General features: G+C 31.7%; 1 protein-coding gene across 3 annotated transcripts; it reads right to left on the bottom strand.

The window, feature by feature from the left end:
• Nucleotides 1-501: 501 nt before the first annotated feature.
• On the bottom strand, nt 502-16,206 carry LOC143069352 (uncharacterized). 3 transcript variants are annotated; one of them, XM_076243938.1, is made up of 18 exons: nt 16,117-16,206; nt 14,491-14,556; nt 13,888-14,072; nt 13,695-13,737; nt 13,155-13,339; nt 11,763-11,805; nt 10,917-11,101; nt 10,442-10,478; nt 9,838-10,022; nt 8,943-8,988; nt 8,421-8,605; nt 7,117-7,153; nt 5,720-5,904; nt 4,891-4,927; nt 3,727-3,911; nt 2,490-2,526; nt 1,555-1,739; nt 502-573 (listed from the first exon to the last, which is right to left on the bottom strand). In XM_076243938.1, the coding sequence occupies exons 2-18, from the start codon at nt 14,553-14,555 to the stop codon at nt 539-541; spliced, it is 1,860 nt and encodes a 619-aa protein (XP_076100053.1). In that variant the 5' UTR covers nt 14,556; nt 16,117-16,206; the 3' UTR covers nt 502-538. The 3 variants fall into 3 exon arrangements, with proteins under 3 accessions (XP_076100053.1, XP_076100055.1, XP_076100054.1); XM_076243940.1 differs by lacking the exons at nt 3,727-3,911; nt 4,891-4,927; XM_076243939.1 differs by lacking the exons at nt 4,891-4,927; nt 5,720-5,904.
• Between the last annotated feature and the right edge of the window lie 3,475 nt (nt 16,207-19,681).

Genomic DNA, 19,681 nt, shown 5'->3' with positions numbered 1-19,681 from the left:
ATGTCAGTGCTTTGACACTGACATGCTTTTATAACATACCTTTCTTAATTATCTGTTGGTATATTTCGAAAGAAGAGAGAAACTATTTTCTAACTTTCTTTTTCCTGTAGACCAAGTTTGAGTTCCTTTTTATGAATGAGATACACTGGGTAACTCGAGATCAGTCTGCGAAAATTATGCCATTTAACAATAAGCTCTTACTATGTCAATAACAAAATTGTTGAAATCTCATTGCATGGAAAAATGTAGGAATGTGAAATTCGTCTAAAGTTGCAGTACTGTATTAACATTTAGAGGAAGAATCAATTTATAGGCAATGCTTACTTGATTGAAAGCATAAAAGTTACAATTTATATTTTTTTAAAGCAATTCAATTTTTGAATAAATCATATAAGGAAAAGACTCCTCTATTCCTTAACGAGGAAAAGAGATTTCTCTTCCTTGACTCAGTGTAAGTTAATAAGTGAAATATTTTGATATGCGAAAAAAAAGCAAAATAAGTACTTTTATTGCATAATTTTAATTTGTTTGTATCTGTCTATCCATCTGTTTTCTGCAAGTTTGTTAGTAGATCTGCAATGAATATAATCAATTAGAATTTAAAAAAATATGAAACATATAAGTTGTCTTGCAAATACGAACAATATACAAAATATGTTAAATATAATTGACTTTAACCATCTGATTCTCTTTATTAGTTCTTATGTTGCCATCCCGAATTACCTGAGCGAGAAAGGTTCTCATTTTTTTTTTAAAGTTTTACTTGTTCTTAGATCAATTATGTTCCCTTATGCCAATATAGTACCATCAATACCGTTTATTTCATTTGCTTATCTTTGATACTACTGGAGATCACCTTTGAATCGAAACGAGTGATGCATGCCCGGCTGAAGAGTAATTCTTGTATGATTGATGAGTGATACATGTTTAGCGGATGTATCTGTAAGAAGTCTAATATGGTCAAATTGGTCTAATTGTGTGCCCCCTGGTGTACAATTCATGCAAGATGTTTATCAAACGGATATCTAAGGTTTATATCAGCATAAGGGACATTTATGAAAGATTTGTTTTTATTTCACTGCATGGTTTTTAAAATGAAAACGGTCATTTTTTATATTCCGATTGACACACTATAACAAAAAAAGATAGAGCCATCACTTTGCAAAATTTGATTTCAGTTTTTTTTTATAATTATTAATTGATTTAACATTTTTTCTAAGTCAGCCGTGGTTTCAGTTAGTTAAGTTATTCAGTGATTTAACATTACTTCTTAAGTCAGCCAATTAGATACAAGAAAAGTTACACTGCGGATTTTTGCTGTTGACCAGTCGGCAATTAGAAGGACATTGAATGGTGGTACGTTTGGTTTTATTATGTTCAATGATTTTCAATTTTGATAAGTATAAAAAACGCTAATAGGCGTTTACGTTAAAATTGATTCAAAATAAAGACAATAGTAGTGTACCGATGATCGAAATTCATAAATCGATTGAAAAAATAAAAATTCGGATAAGAAAATTTATATTGGCCTCTGATAATGGAGCTTAATCTTACTTGTTGCTCCGCTGACTGCCAACTGTGTTCCTTGTTGCAGGGCTTGGTTAAGTAGATCTGTTCCTTGTTGTGCAGCAGCTTGTCCAACCTGTTTAAAAGTTTCTCCAAAGGTTTCACCCAAAGCATGGAGTTGCACCTTCAGTTGATCCAAGACACCTTGGAATGTATCTTTTAAGAACCTTTTTCTGTAAATTTGTAAGTTTTATCTTTAGACGACATTGGAAAAAAGAATATTTTCTTAACAAAAATGTACGATATAGATTAATGTTTGCAATGAAAAAAACTTTTCAAGTTTAAACTTCACCGGATACTGTAAACAAAGATTGGATTGGGAATTAAGAAAATAAAATTCATTGTTCAGATTACAAAAACCAACTTAGAAGGCTACCCCATATGTGACACCTAGGGTCCCTTATGTGTTTACTACGATGACATGATAATTTGAAGTCAATGATAGGGATTCATACCAAAGTACGGATTTGCAATTGTTTGTCTATTATATATATCCTATATCCAAAGTCTTGTGAAGATAATGCTCCTTATACATTCGATACAAATACAAAATAAGGATATGTAATTTTATTGTTTTATTGCCAATGAGACAACTATTCATCAGACCAAACAAAGAAGTTGCATGTTTAAAAAAAAAACACAACCTTTAAAATTTAGTCTTCGTTCATTTTAAGGTATATTCATGTTGGCCAAAACGAACAAATGCATTGTTCATATTCCCAATGTAGTCCTTAATCATTAGTTGAAATATACTTACTTCCTATTTCAAATTCTGTGGTTAAACCTGAAATTCTTGGATAGAATGCTTATACCTAGTTGAAAATTTAAGTGGAAACGATAATACCCCAATTAGTATTAAAGTTTACACAAAAATAGTCAGCATAAGCCCTGATATAATTTTTATAAAAACATTAATATTTTACCTTGTTCCATCGGGGTTTTGGAGATTCGTTAAAAGACCTAAAATAAAAACAATTCGTGATAACATTTGCAACATTTTTTGTAACATAATATATTAAAGCGGAGCTTAAGGTTAGTAAGATTATATGTGTTCCCTTGTAATTTTAATGAATTAAAACAATTGTTCCACAAACGATCATTTTTATGTACTACAGATGTTGCAAGTCAATTCTTGTTTTCTGTTTTAAGCGATTTATATACATATTTTTTTCTGCACACCATTCCCATATTCTATTATAATGGCTATCGACATGACAGTGCAATATATAGGTAATACAAATAAAAATAGATTAAACACAATTGTAAAATTCATTATATTGAAATGGCAATACAAAACACGAACAAAATACATGCTGTCACTATAGCAAACACAAAGAGTTTAGAAACGGTATCGTGACACGGATCCTATTTTATCAATTAAAGGATGTGGTTCACTTTTCGCATCGTTTTGATACGTAACTATGATAGATGACTTTTCAATACTACACCATTAACGGAAGTCTATAATTCTATCTGCAGGGAGACTATCACTTCAATCTCTACGACACAATCTACCTAGTTTGTGAAGTTTTAATTACATTTCGTTTTTGCGCGAACTAAAATCATATTAATGGATAAAAGAGGGACGAAAGATACCAAAGGGACAGTCAAACTCATAAATCTAAAACAAACTGACAACGCCATGGTTAAAAATGAAAAAGACAAACAGAAAAACAATAGTACACATGTCACAACATAGAAAACTAAAGAATAAACAACACGAACCCCACCAAAAACTAGGGGTAATCTCAGGTGCTCCGGAAGGGTAAGCAAATCCTGCTCCACATGTGGCACCCGTCGTGTTGCTTATTTGATTACAAATCCGGTAAATGGTCTAATTCGGTAGGTCACATTCATGAAAGGGATAAGTTGACACTACAATTTCATATTAAACCGCAGCAGCTGAGATATTGAAATACTCCCAATTCAAACCAGAAACAGTATTATATTGTTAGCTTGCAACAAAATTTGCATTTTTCTTCGAGTAATGAAACACTCTGATTTGAACATTATACCACCAAACATCCTTATTTTTTTTATAATTCTTTACAACAAATTTATAGATGTAGATATAATTATGCTACATGAATATTTAAACATTTTCTTATGTTGTCAACTGTATGAGTTATTGTCATGACAAAGTTTAATGCTGACTCTTACTTGTTGCTCCATTAGCAGCTACTTGTGCTCCTTGTTGTAAAGCTTGGTTTAAAAGATCTGTTCCCTGTTGAGCAGCAGCTTGTCCTACTTGTTTGAATGTTTCTTTAAAGGTTGCCCCGAGAGCATTCAGCTGTTCATTAAGTTTATCAAGAACTCCTTGAAATGTGTCCTTCAAGAATCTTTTCCTTTAGTAAGAAAAAAAGAAACTTTTATGTTTAACTATCTATTTCTCACAAAGACCCATGCCTAACCGGATTGAGAAAATATAATCCGCTTAGATCCGAGTGCACCATAAGTTATATAACATAAAATTAAAGCTTATAGTAATTTCAAATCGAAACCCAGATTCTGCGTTCAAAACCAGAATATTGCGGCTATAACAAACAGACCAGAATTGTCACATTTGTTCAAGGAACCTTTTCTGGCTAGAACAGTTTATGATAAATCTGTCAAAGACATTAGATTCTTTGAAAATTCTGGAAACATATATTCTGTATTGTACCATGATTATAATTTAGTACGCCAGACGCGCGTTTCGTCTACATAAGACTCATCAGTGACACTCATATCAAAAAATTTATAAAGCCAAACAAGTACAAAGTTGAAGAGCAATGTGGATCCAAAATTTCAAAAAGTTGTGCCAAATACGGCTAAGTAATATATGCCTGGGATAAGAAAATCCTTGGTTGTACGTACGTCTGATATCTAAACTTTCTAATCGAGTTTAATCCTTAAAATTATACATTTGTAATATTATCTTTTTATGTATTTCTCTGTGCTGAGTGTCCCTGTGATTGTTTGTACTGTATTCTTGTCGTGTAGTGTTGTCATTTAAGCTGCATATTTAACATAAAGGAGATTTGACTAGCCATAAAACCAGGTTTAACCCACTATTTTTCCTACAAATGTCATAAACCCATCCCGGAATATGGCAGATGTTTTCTAAGGTCCGTTTCTCTATATGTTGGCATTTGCTTTTTGTTGTAGTTCAGTGTTTCTGTTGTTCCGTTGCTTTCCTCTTACAAATGATGGGTTTCCCTTGGTTTTAGTTTGTTACCCAGATTTATTTGCTTAATCAAATTGTGACTATTGAACAGCGGTAAACTACTGTAAACTTGATTTACTGCGTGTATTTTATGACGATATTTGATTTTTTATTTTTACCTTGCTCCATCAGTATGTTGAAGATTTGTTAATAGATCTGAAATAATAAAAGGTGCCGATTCAATATTCGAATACTTTTTCCTAAAGGGTAACGGGAACTGGAGGACAGTCAGATTGTTATGTGTTTTCGAACATATTTAACCACCTAATACCATTTCCAAAAAAGTTTAGCAAATATTAAAGGACATTTGAATATTAGGTCACACCTTATTCGAGTCAATGTGCTAACTTTTTCTTCAAATTTGTCTATCTCCCCAAAAGTGATGTATTTTTTGTTAAGGTACCTTTCTGATTTTGTTTGACTTGAACATATTACAATGTTATCTTACTTCATGGTGTGACACAATGTTTGATGATTTTATAATACACATTTTATACAAACACAAATCTTCGACTCCAATAATGCAAACACTGTTTAACATGTTGAATTTTTTATATTCCTTGTTCGTAAGATATTTTTAGAAAAATGGGTTTTTTCTCACAGAAATATTTGTTTTTATCCTATTTCGATTATAAGATTCGCACAAGTACATGTATGATAAAAATACCGAACTACAAGTAGGTAAATCAAGGAAGTTGTTAATTGTTTTTTTGTTTATTTTTTTTTCTTCTAAATAATTAATCTTTTTGAATTATAAGATTCTTACATTGTCACGGAGGTGGTTAATCTTTTTAAAATCGGTAAATTCATAAATAAAATCATTTAATAGAAGAGTGTACCTGAGCTTATTTGCATTTTATTTCAAGGGGTAAACTTTTGATAAAAGACCACCAATATCTTTTTTTTTATATTATACTGTAGTATTACAAAATATTGACAGATTCTTACTTGTTGCTCCATTAGCAGCTACTTGTGCTCCTTGTTGTAAAGCTTGGTTCAAAAGATCTGTGCCTTGTTGAGCAGCAACTTGTCCTACTTGTTTAAAGGTTTCTGAAAATGTGTTCCCGAGAGCTTTGAGCTGTTCATTAAGTTTATCAAGAACTCCTTGAAATGTGTCCTTTAAAAATCTTTTCCTGCAGTTATGAAATGAATATTTATATTATAGTAGATATTAGTAGACATGTGTAACGGACGAAAATATACTGCATTTATTGATAAGGATCTTAGACATTATCAGCCGAATAATGCAGTAAAAAATAAAAAATAAAAATATAGAGAGTCTATCATTTTATCCCCCCCCCAAAAAAAAATAGGAGAAAAGAATGGAGCAGAAAATTATGTAATACAGTGACGGTACAACAATTTATAGTAATAAAGTTTTCATTGATAAGTCACCTAATTTCCATCTACTCCCAGCACTTGAAGAAGTAGTGCCTGTACAACGTATCGAATTATCTAAACAGGTTAGGTCAGAATACATCATATTGTAATTTGACAAAAGTTGCTTACAAATATAACTTTTCTAGAAAATAGTCTCTGTATATGTTAACAATATTTTAACTATTTATTATTAAGCATTTAATTCATACTATTATCTTCAGGCAATGTCAGCAGCTTGTGATGTTTTCAGAATTCACGAGCTTTGAAAAGGGTTTATATATATAAAAAAAAATCAATATTTGCACTAGATATTCAATTTTGTATGTTTATTCTACTGACTTAACGTTACTATGCTTGTCTTACTATGTTTTATGTGAACGAATCAACCCTGGTTCGAGCCATTATGATATATTAAAATATATTTTATTTCGTATTATAGTAACAAAACGATTTTAAGTATAAAAACAACAAAAGAAGACTAATAAATAGTACAGACAGCAACCAACGACCACTACGGAATTTCATGCTCTAGGCTTATTAAACGCTATAACAAATTTGGCGTAACTGCACAACACAAGAACAAACCAAAAAAAATCATTAAAACCCTTTACCAAATAGATTGGAACTACACACAAAAATAATCCATGACAAATTAACGGAAAAAACCACAGCGCACCGATCTAAGGGTACTCATAGATGTTGAAACTTACTCACAGCTAATGATTTAATTACTATGTACGTAATTGCAAAACCCAATATGTTATCTTTTGTACGTACATATAATGCATCTTTCTAATAAAAGACAGCTAGCCTTTATGATAAAAGACGATCAGTCACATGACCATGTGTAAAATGATGCGAATCAATAATATTAAAAAGTCACCTTCCTTTACTTGTTCACAATGCCAGATATTAATATCCTTCCTAACAAAATCTATACAATACTGACAAAAATTAATTTTTACCTTGTTCCATCAGGATTTTGGAGATTTGTAAGGAGATCTGAAAAAAAAACAATTTGAGCTAATTAAACGCTCTTAAAAGTAGCTCACAAGAAAGCTATTTAACCAAGAACTCCAAATGGCGAAGTTGAAATCATCCCTTCGTAAATTTTTACGGGCGTCATCACGAACTGGTTGACCGTTATGGAATAACTGTTTCAAAGCTGATATCGGACATGTTCCTTATGTTCCTCATGTCGGAACTACAACCTACTTCCCCTTTCACCATGAATATGACCTACTGAATAAGACTAATTTCCGAGTTTGTAAAAATACGAACAACACGACGGGTGGCACATGTGGAGCAAAATCTTTTTACCCTTCCAGAGCACCTGAGATTCCTCCAGTTTTTGGTGGGGTTCGTGTTGCTTAGTATTTAGTTTTCTATGTTGTATCTTGTATACTTTTATTTGTCTGTTTGTCTTTTTATTTTTTTAGCCATGGCGTTGTCAGTTTATTTTCGATCTATGAGTTTGACTGTCGTTCTTGTATCTTTCGCCCCTCTTTTAGGTAACTTGTTTCGTTGAAAGTGTGAACGGCGATGGAGGATTAGTAAATTTCTATTAGGAAATCTACGGTGTTGATTTTTGTGTACTTTTTTGTGTACTTTTTTAATTGTAAATATGATCAAATGTAACAATTTATAATTTAATTAATTGGTTTTTCTTACTTTTGAAAATTTAATAAACAAATTAATTAAACGAACAATAATAATAAAATGTTTCCTGCAGAACATTTCTACCAGTTAAGTTAAACAAAGCGGAGAAAATAGGCCCACTTTCATATTGTAAAATGCAACTTGAATTAAATAACATTATCAATCAAGCATTCCTACTAAGTTGTTTAGGTTTAAAGTGTTAGATGTTAGAAGCTGCATGGAATTTCTCATCAATGCCATAGAAAAGCTATGTTTTCTTAAAGATAATATCATTGAACAATATGCTTCTGCTTATTGCCCAGGGCATAGAATGAAATTCAAAACAGTGTGGCTGTGGCCATTGATTGACACATTAAATTCATCCATTGACTGGGACAATTTAGGTGAACGTTTGTCTGTAACGAGCCACACTGTTTTGAATTTCATTCTATGTTTCAAGCATCAAAATACGTTTATGAAAAATATTACAACAGATATTTGAACAACTTATTATAGGGTTATATGTTATCCTAATCATAACGATTGTATGAAACATCACAATATCAGAAGTTGTTATTAGAGCCTAAATATTTCTCTGGTATTTAACTTCTGATAAAAATAAGATATTTACTTGTAGCTCCATTAGCTGCAAGCTGTGCTCCTTGTTGTAAAGCTTGGTTTAACAGATCGGTTCCTGATTGTGCAGCAACTTGTCCAACTTGTTTAAATGTTTCTTTAAATGTTTGTCCAAGAGCATTTAGTTGTTCATTAAGCTTGTCTAAAACGCCTTGGAATGTGTCTTTTAAAAATCTTTTGCTGTTGAGAAAATACAAATGTTCTTATAGCCATGATTAACATCTGTATCGGCGAACAATGTTGCATTTGAGCGTGAATATATAGCCAACCAATAAGCAGTTATATCAATGGAGATACTCTTTCAATTAAAAGAATGTAAAAAATCATCCATGACAGTCTACCCATTCAAAATGTTTTTAAAAGACTGGCTGTGTAATTGACTTGACCCTTTCTTTCAATGTAATCTCTGCAGCAATTTAAAAAAAATAATTTGCTTGACAATTGACAAAATGATGAACTGTTTTATTTAGCGACTTTATTGTATACATAGTGAACTATTTTGTGACGTAAGAACTACCTTGTTTCGTCCGTGACTGCTGCATGTTGAAGGTTAGTAAGAAGATCTGTAAGAAGTAAATTAAAAAAATTAAAGCTGCAGCTTCATCTGATTATGTTCATGATGTGAACAAGCCCTATGCATCCATCTTATAAAATCTTATAAATGCTTTTTCAAGTAAAAAAGGTATGTGAATATCATTAAGACAAAAACATAATATTTGTAATATTCAGCAAGGGATCATAAAACGGACGCAACAAATTTGTTCAGTCCTGTGAATTAATGTTAATTTTGAATGCAGGAAATTTTCGTTCGTTTCACGTGATGTTTTTGTTTTCTTTATAGATGTTCATCTTTATTTTGTGAGTTGAGTTTCAATTAGCATGATGCATTGAACTTTTATTTGTTTATTTTATCAAAAATATACTTTAAAGGATTTCAATGTCCGGACAAATCAATCTCGAAGATGTCTAATTGTACCAAGTCAAAACTATGACAGTTGTTCAAGTTGTCCATTCGTTTGATATGTTTGAGCTTTTGATTTTGCCATTAGATTAGGGACTTTCCGTTTCGAATTTTCTTCGGATTATATGTTTTAAGAACTGAACGTTATAACAGAAACTATGAATACTTTTTTAAGTACTAAGATATAAGAACGTCTTATTTTAAGTAAATTTTATCATTATGAAAAAGCTGGTATTTGATGTAGACAAAACCTTGTAGAAAATATCGACATAATTGATGTAGCTAGAGAGTTATCTGATTATGAACTTTTTTTTTTTATCATTTGTATCTTAATGTGCTGATTTACGACACATTGCAAACTTCAATGTATTATATGATTGTATAACTTTTGTTTGCTTCTGTGAAAATTGCATTATATTTAATCCTTTGTATATTTGAGAATAAGTTTTACTTGTTGCTCCATTTGCTGCTAACTGTGTTCCTTGTTGCAGAGCTTGGTTCAGTAGATCTGTTCCTTGTTGTGCAGCAGCCTGTCCAACCTGCTTGAAAGTTTCTCCAAAGGTTTCACCTAAAGCATGGAGTTGTACCTTCAGTTGATCCAGGACACCTTGAAATGTATCTTTCAAGAACCTTTTTCTGTAATTTTTTTTTAAATAATTAATCTTAAGAAGACATTTGCAAAACAATACTGTACAATATAGATTTGTGTGTGCACTTCCCATATTTCTGGTTTTAAAAATCAGAATGGGAAAATAAACATCATTCGAGATAACAAAAACCAAAAGTTGGTTGCTACTCCACGAGTGACACCCATTACGTGTTTCCTACAGTAAAATAAGATACGTTAAAGCCAATTATAAGGATTCATACCACAGCGCAGAATAAGAATTGTTTGTCTATTATAAATCTGATATCAAAACCCTCATTAAGAAAATGCCTCTAATGCATTCAAAACAATATGAAATGAGGACATATGTTTTGATAACCATTTAAGAAGATGTACGTTTCAAAAATGAAGAAATAGACATAATCTTGTTCCGTGAAATATACATTACCTTGTTCCGTCGGGATGTTGAAGGTTAGTCAGAAGATCTAAATGGCGAAAAAAGAAATTGGTAATTACATCTTTTAAAATATTTTATATTGCCATTTTTATATCGGATTCATAATGTAAGTAAATATTATAAACTATTATTAAAATTTATTTGAAATGCTTTGGGTAAAAAACTTTACAACGTCATAGATCGAAATTAAGCAAGACTTTTTATATTGACCGTCAGAGTACATTTTTAAAAATAGAAACATGTAGCGTCAATATACTTCAAAATAAAACAAGGCTTTGGATACATTTAATAAACTTTGAAACATGTGATCGTAATGACCAAAGAAAAAAGTAGAATGCTACACCATATGTAATATTGTTTCATATCATTTCATTTTTTTAGTTATGTTATATGAATGTTTAAACATTTTCTTATGATGTCAACTGTATGAGTCATTTTGATAACACAATTTAATGCTGACGCTTACTTGTTGCCCCATTAGCGGCTACTTGTGCTCCTTGTTGTAAAGCTTGGTTCAACAGATCTGTTCCTTGTTGGGCAGCAACTTGTCCTACTTGTTTGAATGTTTCTTTGAATGTTTGTCCAAGAGCAGTGAGTTGTTCATTAAGCTTGTCCAAAACGCCTTGGAATGTGTCTTTCAAGAATCTTTTGCTGAAAAAAGTAATCCATAATCTTTAGTGTATAGCATATTAAATGAAATACCAAGTAGCATCATTGGATAGAAAACGATACAAAGGACAATATAAAAGTATAGATCAATTCAACAAATTCGTTTATAATAACTGTTTTTATCCGTGATATGTTTAATTTGTTATCTGGAATAAAAATTATGTTCTTGAAGATCCTAAATGAACTACCATAGATGTTTAAAGCTTTAAATTACCTCATTTTCCGAACAAAATAATTACAATTCACGTTTGCGTAATGATATCTTAAGTTTATTCTATAATATGAAAATAAGGAGATGTGGTTTGATTGCAAATGAGACAATTGCCCACCACAGTTCAAATGTAAGCAATCATATCCAACCGTACGGCCTTCATTGATAAGAAAAACGTCTTTCTTATAATTTCATGTGATTAAACCCTAATTTGATTCCTGTCATATTTTAAAACATTGAAAAAAGTTTCCCGTATATCAAATAAGTCACACTTATAAAACATTGAGAAACCAAACAATCTGTTTTAAAATAAGTCTTTTCATGAAAAACACAGAGACGGCCTTATATAATTTAGATTTTTTTAAAAGTTACTACATTATGCTGCCATAAAGGCGAAATATACTAGTATTGAGGATAAAAGGAGAGTATTACCTTGCCTTTGTGCCATCAGGGTGGGCAAGATTAGTCAACAAATCTGAAAAAGAATATACGTCTGCATAATACTGAATAGTTCTGCTAATAGAAATATGTAATGGCCTTAATGAATAAAAAAAAATAACATTTCAATAATACGTAATAAAAAAAATGCACAAGCTAACCAGCAAGAAAAGGAAACACAAAACAATAAACTGGAACACGATTACAAAATTACAACATGGTACACACTTTCGAGTAAAAATATAAATATATATGTTTTATACTAAACATAAATTTCAACTTATGTGACAATCAATCATTGTTAAGTTGGAATAACAGAGCATATAAGGTCTGTCGAAACGATTCCAATGATAATGCTCAAATGAAAATGGGATATACAATACACTAATAGACGAACTTAAGTTTTGGTTCCGTTCACCCAAAGTAGATTCAAAACAAAACAGGTTCTTTTTTTTAAGAAATAAAGTAGCGGTCGCTCTAGGAATATGTTCCTTGTGGAGCAGCAAGTTGTCCTACTTGTTTCTTCTTTTTTCAGTGTACCGTCAAATTTTCAAACGTTTTTGTATTTCACTATGTTCAGCAGTTATAGTTTCTATTTCAAGCATTTTTAGATTTAAAATAATTTGTCCGAAGATTTGTATAATTGCCATCTTGGTTTCTTTATTTCGTCGCACGTGAACTATGGAACAACAAATTCGAAAATATATTTTTTGGCCTTTTTATGTTTAGTTCATGTCTAAGAGAACGTTAATCTCACATCTCTTTTTACTCATGTCTATAACTAAAGAGAGTAAATTATTAACAGTGTTTCAAAATGATTTCTTTTTCATAAAATAACCACGGTAATGTCAGGATATTGCAGAAAAAGAATGATTTTCTTCATAGCATTATTTTGTAAAAGAAAATTGTGTTCTTTGGCTACAAGAGAGATAATATAAGATATCCTGTAGTCGAAGTTCTTTCCTAGATTTAACTTCATGAAATCAGGCAATGCACTTCACATAACATACGCCCTTTTCTTGGCGGAAAAATCTTTAAATATTTGTTCACGTTATTTGTTCTCGTTATTTGTTTTAAATACTCATCTCAACCTACAAACATATGTGGTATGCAATAAAACCAGATTTCTTTGTTGTTTCAGAACACATGATCAACTCAACTCGATCTCTGCTTACTGATCATTGCATTCGTTTTTAAAGTTGTATGAATTTTAAATAGGCATTTGGAAATTTAATGACAAAGTAATAGATTGTGAGTTGCAATAAAGTTCACTGCTTTCTGTAACTCAGAAACCTTATTCGTACGGATTGGATCGTAAAAATAGACAATTTGTTTATATTTAAACATGCGAACAATGAAAAACCAAACGTTATCAAACACACATACTAAAAGCTCCTTTCACTGCAAGATTTGTTCCTTGTTGTAAAGCTTGGTGTAACAAATCTGTTCCTTGCTGTGCAGCAGCTTGTCCAACTTGTTTGAAGGTTTCATTGAATGTTCCACCTAATGCATTCAACTGAAGTTTCAATTGTGCCAATATGTGCTGTACGTCATCCTTCAGAAATCTCTTGCTAAAGAACATAGTTTCAGATTAAGTATAAACAACTTCTTTCGACAATATAGATACAACAATATTCAAAGTTGCATGTCTGACCATTAATGTTAATTTGTTAATTTTATCTATGAAAAGATTTACCGAGATAATTGGCAACAAATGTCGTTTTACTTTTGCTTTGGAATAACCAAATATGATAAAGCAGTATTTTTCAAGAAAAAAGAAACAAAGGATTCAAAACCAATATCTAATAAATAGGCCTTTGAAACATTTGTTTACCAAACATTAAAACGTTAATGCAAAATATTGCTATTAAATGATAGCATGAACAAAATGAAACAGTAGAAAATCTAAAACACATTGTTTATTACCTTGGATCTGGTTCTGAGGTGTGTTGAAGATTTGTTAGAAGATCTGAAAAAACGAAATGTGTTTAAAAAATATATTATTGCAAGGCGTCAATGCATTAATCTATGCAAATAAGTCATTTCCAAGGACACAGATAAAAAGCACCGATATAGAAAAACCAACAATATTGGCACTGGCTTTGTTTTAATCACTTACTTGTAGCCCCAGCTGCAGCAAGTTGTGTTGCTTGTTGTAAAGCCTGACTCAGTAAATCTGATCCAGACTGTGCAGCAGCTTGTCCAACTTGTTTAAATGTATCTGTAAATGTGCCTCCCAAGGCATGGAGTTGAACCTTCAGTTGATCTAATACACCCTGGAGTGTGTCTTTCAGGAATCTCTCCCTGAATAAGAATTACAGGTAAGGTAAATCTGTTAATTCATGACATGAAATGGAAAGGGTTGTTGGAGAAGATAGTAGATTAATTAAAAACAAATCTGAATGGAAAGAATAAAATAAGTTAACAACGTTTTGGGGGATCTTCAACGTCATCGGTTTTTCACAATCTTCCAAAGTAAATAGCCGCGTTAAAGAATGTCTTTATCTATTATCTATTCTTATGTATTGATTTTGATAGTCCTTGCATGGATTTGGGCCGAGTTAAAGCATTACACTTTGCATAGATACTAATATAGTCTTGACGATTGTTGAAGATCGTATCCAGACCTCGAGATGTCTTTTGGTTTTAAATTTAATTATGATAAATAACGCAAATGTCTTATGAACAAAAGAAGAATGTATATATTGTTGTAAACACTTACTCCTTTGTCGGTCTGGCATCAGCTGCCACCAGAAGGCAAGCCGTTAACAAGACTAGGATCTTCATTCTATAGTTAAAACATAAAGTCAGTACATTACTATACAGTCAATATGTGTGAAAACATTTGACTTTAGCTATTTATGATAGTTTTTTTAAATGATTTCTCCTTTGATAATGATTAATAGATTTTAGATAAAAGACAATTGCGAAGAACTACATAATCTTGTCTACTTTATGGGTTATTCTTTGTGTGTTTTTCCTTCCTGACTTGCTCGTAGGTATTTGAAATTTGAATTGTCCCAAAACAACTGACAAATCCAGAAGAGGTAACATGTATAAAGAGATATAAGGTGGTTTGATTACCAATAATAAAACAGAAACCAAGTGACGTTGAGTGAAGAAACTATAATATATCATCGTACAGCATAAAAAAAGCTTGAAACCCATTTCGTATAGTAAACTTTTTAAGATCCCGAAATGACAAAATGTAAAACAATTCAAAAGAGAAACCAACAACCTTATTCATGTAAACAACAATAAACGAAAAACAAAGATAATACTCAACGACCTACAACAATCACTGAATTACAGGCTGCTGACGTGAGACATATAATCATAATGCTTATATGTCTCACGTCCGGGCCGCATGCAAACAATCCCATTAACCTGGGACACTGGTTCAACAGCGCAAAATACTAGTAAGAACAAACGTAATCGTGATTCAACCATTTTCCAAACTTGTGTGCTTGTTCTTGTTACGCGTTTACCTAACAACATCAACTCACATCATTTGGTAAAGTTCAACTCACAACATTTGGTAAAGTAATATGTTTATACGAGTCTAAATTGAAAAGTACGTTCAAACCTATGATTGTGTTGGATAAAAACCGCGATTTTTATACGTGTGCATGTAAAACAAATTTCGTCTAAAAACAGCACAAACAACATTTTCCAAAAGACCAAAAAGGTGAAAAAGTATATTTAAACAAAACGCATTTGACTAACAGGTCGAACAACTGATGTTCTTTAACCCTGCTGACTGCCATTGGCGATTGCCAAATAATATTGATCACAAGCTGTAACAAAATGGATCTTAATATAAATTTAATACTAAACAGAAAAAAAAATTAACTTGTGGCCACGATGTTATGCCACAAACATACGGTGTCAATATTTTTTTAGTACACTGGATCCGGATTTTAAACATGTTTATGAGATCTCAACCCTTCCCCTATGACTCTAACCATTTCTGCCATATGAAAGTTTCACCAACTGGCAATGGTGGACCATATATAAATTCTTTGAACATTTATTTGTAAGCGATTTTGACAACGAATGCAAAGGGAATGGATTGTTTATCTCCAGAAATAGGTAATTTTACGATTGATGACTTGACAACATGTATCTTCTTCATGACAGAAAATAAAACCATGCACTCAATTAAGCAGGGCCATAGTCTGGTAGTCTATATTAAGTTTCAAATTCTTAATATCCAAATAACATATCTTGAAATTCTGTATGCTTGTTATTTGTTTCACAATATCTTTTTATTAGTTTTATATAAAGATTTGCATTGAAATGATACAAAGTGCATTATTTGTGAAAACGTAATCTTCTCTGTACTTACCTTCTTTGCAGTAGTTAGCGAAGAAATGAAATGACATGAATGTTAGGTATATCAGAAATGTCGTGAGAACTTCACAGATGTGCATTACTAACATCACGCCGTTCCAGTATAAGGATTATGTATGTCGAAGTGTAGAACGTTATAACGTGTCTAATGTTCTGATGCTTCCTGATCATGGTATGATATTAGGGACCTTTCAGTTAGACCTTAGACATCAGTACATGTCTACCTTACATTACAAAAAGCATTTTTTTCTTTCTGTTGTTGTATTTAATTACAAGGACTCTGCGTACAGATGAATGCAGAAGTTTTGTAACTTAATTGTCACTTACTTTGTTGGCTATCATTTATTTGCCGAGGACATATAAATACAAAATTTCAATCTTTCTGTTGGATAGAAAACAACAATAAATTACCTACAATATTTTAAAACGCATTGGGAAATTGGAACAATACTGGGTTTTTCTCTCGTACAAAACGTGTTGTATATCAAAATTATAGAATTCTACATATAGATCTATGTGCTAATTTTTGGTATTGGCTGTTTTTTGTTGTTGTAGGTGTTTTTATTTATTTATTCATTTTATTTTTATTTATGTATTTACTTTTTTGGAGGCGGGAGGAGAGCGGCAGGTGGGTGGTAATTTGTTTTAGATATATGCAATTGAAAACCTAAGACAAGAAAATAGATCTATCGAAAATGGACATAAAATAATAATAATCAGAAATTATTTGTGAATTTTACTAGTAAAAATATAAGGCGGTTTGTATGCAGCATGTTTTAATTACTTGGTCATCTGAAAAAGCCGAAATATAAGAAGCAAACCTCAGAGAGAAATGTTTGTTTTAAACGTTGTTATATTCGTTCGACAGCACCTAAGTTGCACCTAGTCAGAACTTCCTAAATCATCTCTGATTGAAACCAAGTACCTTTCGTTTAATTACAGAGGGTTTTTTTTATAACCTGAATATTTACAACCAAACGCAAGTAACTACCAAACCATTACTAAATCCTTTTATACAAAATGTTCTGAACATAGAAATATTGATAACAAAAAGTACAAACACGCTGACACATGGCCCCTAACACTGTTTCGTGTTCACAATTTGTTAGGTCTGTTTAGGTAAAGGGGTTCTGTGAGGTATTTCCATTTCAGGGAAAATTTTAATGTAGATTTTGCAGTAATTTTTTTCTTATGTTTTATTTTTATAATGTAACCTTTCGCAGATTTTGTATTATTCAATTCACCCAGTGATCACGAATTACAGTCGGAATGCAAGTACAAAGATTTCAGAAGACTTCGGTAAACATAGGAATTTCTCGGAAACCTTCGAAAAAGGCATGTAATTGGTACATATCAGCAAGGATTTGTATGTTGATACTATAAAAATCATTGATATCAGCAATTAAACTTTGTATTCATCAGATTGGTTTAGTCAGGAACATATATATGAATGTTAGAGTAAAGTTATTAGGATGTCCTGATTAGATACTGTTAGTAGTAAAGTTATTAGGATGTCCTGATTAGATACTGTTAGTAGTAAAGTTATTAGGATGTTCTGATTAGATACTGTTAGTAGTAAAGTTATTAGAATGTCCTGATTAGACATTGTTAGTAGTAAAGTTAGTAGGATGTCCTGATTAGATACTGTTAGTAGTAAAGTTATTAGGATGTCCTGATTAGACATTGTTAGTAGTAAAGTTAGTAGGATGTCCTGATTAGACACTGTTAGTAGTAAAGTTAGTAGGAGATCCTGATTAGGTACTGTTAGTAGTAAAGTTAGTAGGATGTCCTGATTAGACACTGTTAGTAGTAAAGTTAGTAGGAGATCCTGATTAGATCAATTTGAAATTTAGGCTTCATTGTATTTTTATTATATTTTAACGACATTTCTTGTCATCTTGGTATCTTCCTAAGAAAAGTATCACTTCCTTGGTTCGTGCAATATATGTTATACATTAAAGATTGAACTGGTAGTGAAAGTTTCTTAATCTTACAGGAATGCGGAATACACAGGTAACACGAATCACGACAAATGATTTTCTGATACATTTGTAATTGATCAGATAACACCACTGAAATAAAAGGAACACAATAATGGCATGTTAAAACGAAGATTCTATAATTCCCTGAAGGAATTCCTGAACCAAGTAAGAAACGTGACAAGTTAACTGACTATAGTTTTCTGTTTCCAGGCGTACATATTGTAGGCTTTATTGTTAATACTGAAGGTCATACTTTTCCGAGACTGTTTGTTACGTATCTATAAAGCCGTTGGATGTGTACTGATCTTTAGTCTAGACTAGTAGGATTTGTTCATGAGTCGACATTTGTTTTGAAGGTGCTTTCAAATAACTGTGTGTTCTCTTTCTGATCTGAACTTTGTGTCTTTTGTCTTTTTGTTAGTTTATTTCGTGATCCGTGTCGATCTCACGCTGATGAGTCGAGCCCTTTCCAACTGTTCACTTTTCCAGTTTGTATGTATATTGTGCTGTTACAACACTGTTTATTTTTTTCTGTACAATCCGATAAATTTCATAGACTGTTTACTCTAGCATGAAACATAGGTAACGTTGTTTGGTTGAAATATCCAAGTACAACTACTCTTTTTTTGTTCCTTCCATGTTCTGTCGGAGTTCATACGTCTGCTTGTATAGTGATTCTCTCAATTCTGTCGGTACTCTTTCCAAAAGAATTTCCTTCTTTGGAGATCATTTAAAAACGAATGGACTTCTTAGTAGAATTGCATTAATTGTGAACTTCAATTCCCCGTATTTTCACACAGGATCCTTATTTGGATTTCTAATTTCTAATTTCAAAAACAAAATTTCATCGACAAACGGCGTGCACCATTCATAAGAAAGTATTGTAAAAAAAAAAAAAAAAAAAAAAAGAATAAAAAGCTCAGTCTGTTATGCACGAGAACAAATATAAATAAATCTTGCAAACGCTTACAGATCATTTAAAATGTATTTAAATAAGAAGAAAACGGGAGTAAGAAGACAAAACAATGTCAAATAATGTATTTCATCAAGTCCCTCGCCATTCTGTATCTATTCGAAGTTACTATCAATTTATTTTATGAAAATGCCACTGCTTGTGGACGTTTCGTCCCCGAGGGTATGACCAGCCCAGTATTCAGGGGCCTGGTTTTCGAAAGTATCTTATGACTAAGACATGTCTTATGATGGTCTTATGACATGTCATAGTCGTAAGGTATGTTTTCGAAAGTGTCCCAAGTTACGATTTGTCATAACTTTTGTCGTAAAATTAAGATCCCTCGCGACATGACTTATGATGGTCTTATGATTGTCAACTAAAATTTTAATCACTTTTCATGTATAATTTCATGTTAATTGCAATACAAATATTTGTTGTGTTTCTCAGTATGCTAAATAGTAAAGATTTTATTTTCTCAACTACTTGAATTAAAATTTGAATCTCCTGCGACATAAAATTTGGAATTCTTTTTTTAACTCCTGGTTTTGTATAATGAATATACATATTATTTCGTTCCTAGTATATTTGACAGTTACTGTACTTTATTAACGGTTCACGGGCAT

The sequence above is a fragment of the Mytilus galloprovincialis genome, chromosome 3 (genome assembly GCF_965363235.1).
Source record: "Mytilus galloprovincialis chromosome 3, xbMytGall1.hap1.1, whole genome shotgun sequence".
Taxonomy (NCBI): Eukaryota; Metazoa; Mollusca; class Bivalvia; order Mytilida; family Mytilidae; genus Mytilus; species Mytilus galloprovincialis.
Note: the sequence above shows the minus strand (reverse complement) of the source record. Positions and strands in the feature narration are given on the sequence as shown.